The sequence below is a fragment of the Sinohyriopsis cumingii genome, unplaced genomic scaffold (assembly GCF_028554795.1).
Source record: "Sinohyriopsis cumingii isolate HCF-2022 unplaced genomic scaffold, ASM2855479v2 utg000622l, whole genome shotgun sequence".
Taxonomy (NCBI): Eukaryota; Metazoa; Mollusca; class Bivalvia; order Unionida; family Unionidae; genus Sinohyriopsis; species Sinohyriopsis cumingii.
In genome coordinates this window covers 5,644,109-5,655,946 of record NW_028315918.1, presented here as the reverse complement: position 1 = coordinate 5,655,946, position 11,838 = coordinate 5,644,109, and the positions used below count along the sequence as shown (strand labels likewise).

The following is an 11,838-nucleotide window of genomic DNA, read 5'->3' as shown; positions in this document are numbered from 1 at the left end:
TTAAGGACAGGTGCCTCCATATCAAATGCTGGGTCTGATTCGCGCTTGAACATTTTTATTATAATTACCATTTTTCCAAATGATGATCTAAATCATCGTCGACGAAGACCGCTTCCTGCTATTAAATTTGCTGTTATATTTTTTCTGCTTCTTCAGATATCGCCGCTAGTTTTTGATTTGCAGCCTGATTTATTATTTTACTTACGTCTGCTGGCATCACCTCAGTACTTGGTAATTTTACCGGTTGTTGTTTTCGTCGCAATAATCGTGCTAGTCTTTCTTTGATTGCCGAGAAAGCCTTACCAGCAACATTGACAATTGCTCCAGGAGCTTTATCACGAACAATATCGATAGCTTTCATCGATAATTGTTTTTCAACAGGTACTGCTTTTGGAGCTATCCTTGTAAATAATCCCTGAATAACATCACCAAGTCCATCTCCGTAAGTAGCTCTGTAGATTGGTAATCGTGAGTTTACCGCTCTGACCTGTACGGGTTTACGATGATTGTCATGTATGATCATCTTATTTAATTTGCTATTTATCTAACAACTAGTCATCAACAAGTTCATCGATAAGTTCTCGGTAAACGCCGATATCCATGATACCACCTTGAAATAATCGCCGACAAATATCAGATGCTTCATTAATTATTTCTGGTGAATTATTTCCGGCACGTTTTCCTCCTATGAGAACTTCTAACCGTGACACATCATTAATGATGTTATCAGGACAAACAAAATCATCTCCCAGACTACTCCCGCATACTTCTTTTTCTTTTTCTGATTTTTTAGGTGGTGTCGCTCCAAACATTTCTTTAATTTTCGACATCACCGCTGAATAAGATTGTTTTTGTTGTGTTTGTTGCAGAGGTGGAGGAAGTTGATACTGGGAGAGTTGTTCTTGTTCTAGTTGTTTCAGTCTCTCTTTATAAAGTCTTTTTACTTCTTCTTTAATAATTTCATATTTTTGACCTCTAGCTTGTTTTTTGTTGTAATATACGCGATATATATATTTAATAAGATTATCATCATCTACTTTTTCATGACGGGGTTTTAAAATACTAGATTTATTAAATATACTATTTAATATTACCTCGGGTAATTGTTCTTTTTTAGTATTTCTAATTTCTTCAACAACTCCTTCTTTGAATTTTGCAATCAATTCTACGTTTTTTTCTACTAGTTCAGGTTCAGGTGCATGTTCTTTTTGCACGTCGGCGACTTCAGTACGAAGTTTTCCAATTTCTTCAAGTATTTCCTCACCAACAGGTGGAGGCTGAGCCGCAGCTATTTCCCTAACTATGCCAGGTGGAAGATCTCGTAAAATCTTTCTTGTCTGTTTAGTTCTTCTTGCTATTTTTTCGGTTTGTTCTGCTGTTTGTTTTGATACCGGAAGAAGATCCTCTTTGATGACTGTTGTAACTTTCTGTAGCTGCAGTGACGGGCTTAAACAGTTTTTTAGTGTCCTCTTCGTATTCAACTTGTGCTTCTTGCTGCGCTTGTAGATTTTTTCTAAATGAATCTCGCACGGGAAGAAATTTTTTAATTGCTTCTAGTCTCTCTCGTGCTATTCTTGCAGTATGAGATTCTGGATGTAAAATTATTTTTAATATAACAATTTTTTAATTAATAGCAGCAGAGAGGGCGTCTACCAATGTTGGTCGTCCAGTAAATAAACAAAAAGTAAATAAACACGTAGAGTACTTTATTTTTCAGCTACCTTTTCGAACTAAGGTTTTATTGATGGGGTTGGTTTCAACAAAAATAAAATCATCTCTAGGAAACGTTTATTTGTAAAAATCTGGACCTTTCTACGAGATGATTTTATTTTGTTTGTTTTATTTGTTTGTCGGAATTCTATGGTCTGTTCGCCCTCTCTGCTGCTACTAGTGGTAGTATCTTCAATCATATTTAATAACATTTACAATGGTATAAATGGATTTGATGACATACATACATATCTACATATTAATACTTTACATTACTTATAAGAAGAACATGATTATTATGATGAATATTATTAATAACATTTGCAATAGTATTAATGAATACATACACACATGCATACATACATACATACATACATACATTACTTAACATTACTTATAACATGATTAGTATGATGAACTTTATTAATAACATTTACAATGGTATTTAAGAATACAAACATACATGCATACATACATATATATGTCTGTTATAATTTTGCACCATAACTTATAACATGGATAATGTTATATTTTAATCAAAAACAATAGTTTCTTCTTCCCTTCTGACCACTGGTCTTCAAAACCCCTTGATAATTATGTCCTATGTCTCTTTATCCGTGGAGGAATGATACATTTCAATCAAACGTGTCTTTGCTGATTTTGCGCCTCTGTATACTTGTCTCCCATTTCTTCAACCAACCATGACCAAACATTAAATACAGCACTGTATGTTCTAAAATAAAATAATAATAATAATAATAATAATAACGATCCTTTTCATATGAAATATTCCCCCGCACTGCTGGTATCAGACCATGTACATCCGATTCACTTCCCCATTTCCTGTTTTGACTGCAAATATAAACTTCCTCCTTCATACTTTAATCCCTCGCGCAACAAATCGTTACTTATAACATGATTAGTATGATGAACTTTATTAATACATACATACATACATACATTATAAATTGACATGTGAGTTAGCGATAATTTTGTTTCTTTTGTCAAATTTGCGTGATAATTTGTTTATGTGCGAGATGTATATGTCTGGGTTCTTTATTCTTGCTAATGAGCGGAAATTCTGATAAGCTCTGTGATATCTTCCAGGGATTTCTCTTAAGAGTTCCTCGTCCTTCAGTACTCTGACAAAAGTTTCAATATCCTTTCTTCGTGAAAACTTTGATTTTCCTGTCTGGAAACTTTCCAATTCGGAGACTGTTGTAGAGTATATTTTATCTAGAGCATGGCCAACCCCAACAGCCAACTTGCTATGCCTGTCCAAAGTGGCGTCACTCAGCTGATGACCGGCCGATCGTAAGCTTTCTATAAAGATAATAAAAAGTCAGCATTAATATTTTAACCTCCAAAATTAACATTATGTGGTAGTTTTCAAATTAATGAACACATAATATATTAGACACCAAGAACATCATGTTAAAGTCGTATTTCCACGAATTACAAAATACTGCATATACAAAGACTTCATATATTTATAAAACACAATTCTTCCAATTTAAAACGATTAATAATAATTCCGTTATCAAATGATTTACCTTTGAACTCCTTGTTCAAAAATTCATTGACTAGGTCAACCTCATCATTGTTTCCGGCACCTCCTCGAAGATTAACTGTTCTGTTCCACATCAAGTCTTGCTGCATTCTCTCTGATACGCACCCAGATAAGTCTGCAAGAATTTAATTTGCTTTGTTGCTTAGGACTGTTTTCTCATCGTTTAACTGATTCTTATACAAATTTACTGTTACTGACCCACAAATGAAATAAAGATGTTATATACCACCGCAGAATGATCACACTAAATTAAAACTATTTTCTTCAGAATATTTGATATATGCATCTGATGATTCTGATATAGTCCTAATCAGGGCCGGCGCAACCATATAGGCAAACTAGGCAGCCGCCTAGGGCGCTGATTTCAGGGGGCGCATTTTTTAATTTCTTTTCAATTGTTTATAAATGTTCAAATTGATATTTTCGGGGGGGGGGGGGGTGCGGGCGGGGACCGCCAGAATCTAACCTTGCCTAGGGCGCCAGATAGTCTGGTTGGGTTTGGCGCCGGCCCTGGTCCTAATGGGTATTCAGCTGTCACTTCCTTGATGTTCCAAAATTATATTAAATATAGGTGACTTGTTTTTAAATAAATGAACCGATAGAATCTTTACTGTGGAACTTTTGTAACATCCAATTAAACACTTGTCATAACTTTTATAATTTATTTTCTCATGACTTTTTAATATTTTTTGTACAGTAACCCTAAAGCAAACACTAAGTACCGCAAGAAAAGGACCCCAAAAATATAATGCAGGAATTTTTTTAAAATTACTTTATGAACAAGTAAGCATTTAGTGGATTTTTCTTGTATGTGTTTTATCATGGATATCCATTTTGTTCTTTATAGTCGCTGGGATAATGAACTAATATAGAATAATTACAGTAATAAAAGGCTTCAATATAGGTTGTTCCTTCATAGATGTTAGATGGAGTTAGCTTGACCTAATTAACATATAAATACATTAATGCTCTGAAACAAATATAACATGGCTTACTTGTAATTAGATTGTGCCCCAGGATAAAGTATTTTCTGTGGTTATTGTTGTGGAATTTGACCATGTCTTGCTTCCAAAAGGGCACCATTGATGGGCCATCATTTTCTCTGACAGCATCTCTTCTTACTTGATCTTCCATCCCTCTGATGAGAATTTTCTTTTTATACTCGAATTTACGGTCGACAGCCTTTTCACTTACAGAGTCTTTCTTGCTCTTCCCTTTCTAACATTTTCTTCTTGATATCTTTTTGCAATTTTCAGAGCAAAACCATTCTTCGTCTGGAAATGAAAACACATGTATTTTACATAAAAATGAGAATATGAAAAAAAATTCTAAGTACGTCAATATGACCATTAACAGTTGGGGTATGATTTTAGATAATGCCATATCCTTTCTATTGATAAAGTTCCATGAGATGAACATTAATGAAGAGATACATTATGTTATTACCACTATCTGGAAGCTCTTTAATCCCTTTGCATGAAACATGAAACCACTGATGGTCACATTGCTGATTGGAACATTCGACCATTGGTTCTTCTTTGACCGACTGGCACACACAATAAATCTTCTCATCTACAGTTTTCCTGCATGTGTCACCGCACACCCACTCATCTGGCAGATTGTCTTCCTCTAGGTTAAAACAACATAGATGGAAAAAGGAGCCTCTAGGGCAGGATCTATTCAGGCATTGTATCATCGGTTCATCTTCTCCCAGATCTGGAAATAATATATCTTCGTATTTAACCATAAACCAAACTCAAGAAAATATTGAACGAGCATAAAACAGTTGGTCATGTAATGTCCCTAATTTTAAACCAATTTAAGTTTTATCTTAAGATCCAAAATGTTAGTTCACTAGCTCAAACAAAATCTACTTACCCTCTTTGCATATGCAATATTGGTAACTATCTCGCCCAGTCTCTTGAGCTGTGGTCTGCTCCAAACATTCTGGTATTGATTCCCAAAATATGTCCACCACTTTCTTGCATATTTCTTTAAGATATGACGTTTTGTCCTCATTATCCAAGTCATCCATGTCATCGTGAAGATTGTCCAACCCTATAACCTGCATTGCTGCCAGCACTAAATACCCATCTGTCACGAAGTTGAGGAACTCACTAGCCTAATTGAAACAGGATCCCACGTGTCAGCTGCACTCTTCCCATCAAAGAGCATCTCCTTTGTGTCCTAGTTGATAGAGAATGAGAGTATATATATATATATATATATATATATATATATATATATATATATATATATATATATATATATATATATATATATATATATAATTATTGTGTGTGTGTGTGTGTGCTTTAATCCACGATGGTACCACATAAACTTAAGCATCCACGTTTATCGGTTTTGAGTTTGTCAGGAGATATCTTTGTATTCGATAAGACCAAAACTGTTATTAGTTTAACAATGATGTACATTGATACTGATTTTGACTAAGTGAAGCACATTGGTACTGTCGTTTATCACTTGTGCAAAAAAATAGAATACGGATAATTTTGAAACAATAGAATCTCCATCATAAAGCTGTACAAAACAAGCTATAGATGTGTATTATTTTACCTGAAGCAGTAGCATTCTTTTGTGAAATTCTCCAGGTGATGGCACCAAGCCTTCCAATCTTTGTACAGGATTCCCAGCACTGGATCTTGCATTTTGAGCATCTATATGTTTTTCACAAGACAGGCCACCCCATCCCCCCAGCACACTATGGGATACACATGATTATCATCTCTTCTTGGAACATAATCATGCAGCCGCTCCAGTATCCTAATAACACCTGCGGTTGTTGAAGGATTTCCTGGGATCACACCAATATTAAACTGTGCAATGGAACACAGTTTTATTACTGTACTTATACCAAGCCTTTATAACAGAGTATGCAGTTAAAGCGTTTGAGATAAAAATAATTTTCTCCACTTGCTATTGTTGTATTTTTGCCACAAAATAAATACGCACACTCTCTTACTTTCAACCTATCAGAGTAAGAAAAGAAAAACATTTGCAAATCTAAAACTAAGTGCACACATATATCCTCAGATCGTAAAAGTACATTTGTTTAAACTGCTTCATGTAAACTTTTAATCCAAAACATGGACAAATCGTAGGCACTAGCATAGCAATGTTGAACATACATCAATACAAATGAACAGTACATCGTTTGAATGAGATTATTGTTATTATCGTGATAAGAGAATGGCATTTAGTATAAATATCAGGCAAGTACATACTACTTCACTTTTCCGTCTTGATTCGGACCAATGTTTGTGATCAATATGATGACAAACAAGGTCCGCCAGTGGATAGAGGCATGGGACATTTTCAGTCAGGATTCGAGACACCACAGTTTCCATTCTATCCCTGGTCGCTTGTATCTCCTCTCGAGAAGGAAAATAAGTGGACATTGGTAGATCTACAGCTCTTCTCACATCAGAGGCCTCCTTGTACATTATGGTGTTCACTCTGTTCTTTGCTATATATGCTAAGGCCCAAATCATGTACTTGTTGCCATGGTTCCAAGTATGATGCCTTGCCTTTAACTGTCGACCAACACTGTCCCAGCAAATAGTATAGCCTATTTATGGTGTGAAATTTAAGAAACTAATTAAATGCTGTGTTTAATATATGTCTGTGATTCACTGTACTATGATTTATAGTCAGTATTGAAATGTATCATTCTTCCACGGATAAAGAGACACAGGACAGAATTATCAAGGAATTTCAAAGACCCGAAAGCATAATTCGCTGTCTCGTTGCTACGGTAGCATTTGGAATGGGGATCCAAATCAGCGATGTAGATATCGTTATTCTTTGGGGATGCCCAAAGAGCATTCTGAGCTATTGGCAAGAGATTGGGAGATGTGCCAGAGATGGGAGAAAAGGTTATGCTTGTCTCCTACCTTACAGGACAAGCATGATGAAGACAACAACAGATGAAAACATGACAGAAGTTGCGAAAAATCGTCAAGTCTGTTTAAGAAGAAAAATTCTTGAGGCATTGTGGATCCCAGAAATGGATAAACTTCCCGCTGGCCTATAAGAATGTTCCGCGGGAAGTTGCAATATATGCTGTTGCAGCAAATGTAATTGTTGTGTAAATTGTTGCAACACTTGTCAATGCAGTGGTCAGAAGGGAAGAAGGAACTATTGTTTTTGATTAAAATATAACATTATCCATATGTTATAAGTTATGGTGTAAAATTATAACAGACGTATATATGTATGTATGCATGTATGTTTGTATTCATAAATACCATTGTAAATGTTATTAATAAAGTTCATCATGCTAATCATGTTATAAGTAATGTTAAGTAATGTATGTATTTATGTATGTATGTATGTATTCATAAATACCATTGCAAATGTTATTAATAAAGTTCATCATACTAATCATGTTATAAGTAATGTTAAGTAATGTGTGTATGTATGTATGTATGTATGCATGTGTGTATGTATTCATTAATACCATTGCAAATGTTATTAATAAAGTTCATCATACTAATCATGTTATAAGTAATGTTAAGTAATGTATGTATGTATGTATGTATGTATGTATGTATGCATGTGTGTATGTATTCATTAATACCATTGCAAATGTTATTAATAATATTCATCATAATAATCATGTTCTTCTTATAAGTAATGTAAAGTATTAATATGTAGATATGTATGTATGTTATAAAATCCATTTATACCATTGTAAATGTTATTAAATATGATTGAAGATACTACCACTAGTAATAATAATAAATTATTATTATTATTATTATTATTATTATTATTATTGTGTATCATGTTTTCACATTTGAATACAGTTTGTGGTCTTTTTACAATTTATTTATCATTCACTTTATCTCATATTTCTGACAAGACATCTCCCTCTCTCTGTCTGTCTCCTAAATTTCTGCCGTAACGACACAGTTCCCACCCAAGCATCAGTAAATTTCGAGTGATCTATGCCTCGCTAGACGGTTTTCACGCGTTACTCTTACCTCGTGGTGATGCTGCTTTACACGCATGCGTGGGTAATTCAAATCTGAGGTCAACAGCCGATGAATACACAGGTGTTCTGTTCTGACAGGGATTTATACTAAAAAAGTGTGTGTTCTAAATGATTTAACGCTGTGGATCATTAGAAGAGGGATTACACTTATCTTCTGGATACGAAGGTTATTCTAAATACATTTATTAATTAATAGCGCGCGGTCCGATCATCCGAAGTTACATAGCGCGGACGTCTCAGCACGAGTGGTGCAGAATAACGTTGGTCTCCGCCGCCAGTCAAACAAAAAAAAAAAAAGGAAAGGTGGAGAACAACTTGCTGGTCTAATAATGACGTAGCTATTACATTTCAGATGGAGAATTCCCTGTTCTATAAATAGCTACGTAGCAGACGCCTCAACAAGAATTCATACGCTTAAACAGGATCTAAAACTGACAGTAAAAGTCTCTAAACAATAAAATAACAATAATAAATAAATAAAATTATAACTAATTGCAATTATAAGAGTTAATATATTTTTTTTCTGAGTTTATCGTGGTATAAACTGTCAGTGGCTAACTCGCAGAGCTTACATAACGCCCTTCTGGCGTTATTTGCTGTGTGATTTGGTAACTGACAGTTTATTCCACGAAAAACTCAGAAAAACCCATTAAACTCTTAAGAAACTGCCAGGGTAAATGCTGTTGATCTCATGATTACAATATTACATACAATATGTAAATAAACAGCTTTTCTAAAGGGTTGTAGCATACATTATATGATGTATAAAAAAATCTAAATTGTTATTGTTACTTATGTTATTTTTAACACAGCTAGACATGATCACACTTTAAACGTATCCAAACGTGTAAACAAATTGGAAATTATGTCTTGATACGGACAATGTTTCTTTATGCTAAACTCATGACATATTTTCATCACTCGTCTGAACACTGTTGAAATCAATACAATGTAGCATAGTTTATTAGGTGTGACTATTTTCAAATTAATATTTGGTAGTTTAGTTTGACTGGCTTTGCTATTTTTAATTGTGATAAACAAAAATATGAGTGATATAGTATTTTTTAAAATATCGAGTTCAGTGCTCATGTACTGGTCTAGCAATAACCCATCTTCACAACTTATGTAGAGAGGATGCCTTCATAATATAACACTTAAGTACATTCTAGCATAATTACAACACATTTATAACCTCTCATCTCAAAGAATCCATCCCTCCTGCAACGGAAGAAGACGATAATAGTACTTATAGCAGGGGTACACAACCTGCGGCAAGCAAAAGTGTTCTATCCGGCCCTCAGGGCAAATTAAAACAACACAGAAATATGGACCTTGAACCGTAATTATATTAAAGAAATGTGTTTGCAGCTCTCGAGTGGTCTTAGAAAATGCAATCTGTCCCTTGGTCATAAAAGTTTGTGAACTCCTGCATTACAATGTCACATTATCACCACCAATATATAAATAGAAAGAGACGACGTTTGTGTAATGTATGGTTTAATGTCAATATCACAAGTACCAATACCGTCATACATGTTTCTGGTAAGAAACTATTGAAAGTTTCAAGCATACTTCAACGACTTCTTCCTCAATCCGTTGGAAATGTCTTTTTTCTTTTTATTTGTGAACGAATGACTCAGTCAAAGGTTTAATGAATACAATAATACATCTTCTTCTTTCCTTCGTTCTTTGACGAAATTCCCACTTAATTAGATGTGGGTTATTGAAATAACATATATTCAACAGCCTAAATACAACGCTATAGTAGAAAAATAGGTAATCGTCACATGAATTTAAAAGTGTCACATGAATGAGTAGTCATCATTAACACAGGAAGCGAACTGGAACAAACTAAAATATGTATGACTATGATCTCTCGACTGGTGCCAAACAAACATATACTTTCGTCCGATATTTTACCTTTAAATCAGTGCCTCTCTTGTTAATACAAAGTTTGACTTCACCGTCATTTTTGTAATGAGCAGCAAGGGAATAAAGGTCGCTTTAAGTCAGGGGTGAACAACCTTTTTCGGCCAAGGGCCAGATTACATTTTCTAATACCATTCGAGGGCCACAAACAAATTTCTTTAATATAATTACTGTTCACGGGCCAGATTTATGTGCTGTTTTAATTTGCCTTGAGGGCCGGACAGAGCACGTTCGCAGGCCTGGGCGGGCCGCGGGTTATGCACCCCTGATATAGTGCAACTAAATCACCATCGGTTGTCTTAGCATCTAAGACATGTAGTTAATCAAATTTTATCCCACGTGTTTGCCTTCAACTGACCATTTACTTGCGATGGTGAGCAGGTGGGCGCAGTGGAGGTGGTCAATCGGTTAGCTTTTAACCGGACTCTATGTTATACAATAGTTGATTGACAGACTCTACAATGAAGTCAATTTGAATTAAAAAACAAACAAACGTTATAAACCATCAGCGACGTATCACCTTGAGCATTCAATGAAAGCCAGATGCATATAAACTGCCTAACACATATTGAAAGGGTGAGGCGGATGACCCACACACGGTGGTGGGGTGGATATTCGGTCACGTGGGATGGGGTCCAATTATATCTTTAGAAAACTAGCGATTGAGAAGACGATTGACTAAATAACCACACTACCAGCTCCTTAATCGTATTGCGTAACACAAACAAGCATCAAGTTCGGCCTTCTGTTTTATATGGACTGATTTTCAGAAATGCGGTAGTTGGATTACCTTGTGCAGACAGCACTGAACAAAATATAATTTTATTTGTGCAAGGCTGTCTTTTTCTAGTCTTCTTTTTATCTTCTGCAGCAGACACATTTTCGTTTAAATAATTATCTAAATTTGCTAAATAGCCTATAATGACTACTATAAAAATGAAATAGCCGGGATATAATTTGCAATTAATCTGTCCATGTGATAACGTATTGACAAATTAGTTAATGTAACAGAAGATCAAAAATACATTCATGCTTTATTCCTTCTAACCCCCTTCTCTCTCTCTCTCTGTGACAAGAGGGTGGGGGCATCATTGGATATATCCCTGGGGCCCCGGCCCGTAAGGTGGCTTTGGTTTGAACAAGAACTAGGAGACCCAAGGGTGTTTCTTCCCCTTGGGTCCGTGATCTACGAATATTTTACGAACACATTTTTGTGTTACTGTGGCAGATGAAGGCTGTAAGTGTAACATTTCGTGATTACCAAGGATAAAACATGTTTTGTCAATTTCAGTCAAACAAAAATGAGATTCAGTTTGGACGGGTTAGCCTAGCTTGTATAACTCTTTAAGTTTACTTGTTTTTGTATTTGCAGGATATTTAAGTTAGACATTTTCTTTATTAAGATTAACACTGAAAAAACCCCAGATTATATGTTTAACCTGTACGTTTTTTTTTTATATACTCCATTTTCAAAACGGATGGGTGCCAATAAGCTCAATGATGGCACCATTGCTTTTGAAGGAAGGCGTACCTTTAATACATATATGGTCAGATATGGAGTTGATATACGCTCTCTAAATAAAAACATGCCATTCTATACATGTAGACATAG

The 11,838-nt window shown here is 35.0% G+C and overlaps 2 protein-coding genes across 2 annotated transcripts; one reads left to right on the top strand and one right to left on the bottom strand.

The window, feature by feature from the left end:
• Positions 1-1,689: 1,689 nt before the first annotated feature.
• On the bottom strand, positions 1,690-6,945 carry LOC149773725 (uncharacterized). The gene is made up of 7 exons (XM_089946226.1): positions 6,526-6,945; positions 5,858-6,117; positions 5,159-5,467; positions 4,727-4,996; positions 4,276-4,554; positions 3,264-3,395; positions 1,690-3,033 (listed from the first exon to the last, which is right to left on the bottom strand). Exons 5-7 carry the CDS (start codon positions 4,412-4,414, stop codon positions 2,672-2,674), a joined length of 633 nt encoding a protein of 210 aa, XP_089802352.1. The 5' UTR covers positions 4,415-4,554; positions 4,727-4,996; positions 5,159-5,467; positions 5,858-6,117; positions 6,526-6,945; the 3' UTR covers positions 1,690-2,671.
• Positions 6,946-6,962: 17 nt separating this feature from the next.
• LOC149773724 (ATP-dependent helicase wrn-1-like) lies at positions 6,963-7,334 on the top strand. Its single transcript, XM_089946258.1, has one exon. The coding sequence runs from the start codon at positions 6,963-6,965 to the stop codon at positions 7,332-7,334; it is 372 nt and encodes a 123-aa protein (XP_089802384.1).
• Positions 7,335-11,838: the final 4,504 nt, after the last annotated feature.

Coding starts and splice junctions, on each gene's coding strand:
- LOC149773725 (XM_089946226.1), bottom strand. CDS start 4,414: ATGGAAGATCAAGTAAGAAGAGATGCTGTCAGAGAAAATGATGGCCCA. Junction 3,396..4,275: donor GGGGCACAATCTAATTACAA/GTAAGCCATGTT, acceptor AAATTCTTGCAG/ACTTATCTGGGTGCGTATCA. Junction 3,034..3,263: donor TTTGAACAAGGAGTTCAAAG/GTAAATCATTTG, acceptor TTATCTTTATAG/AAAGCTTACGATCGGCCGGT.
- LOC149773724 (XM_089946258.1), top strand. CDS start 6,963: ATGTATCATTCTTCCACGGATAAAGAGACACAGGACAGAATTATCAAG.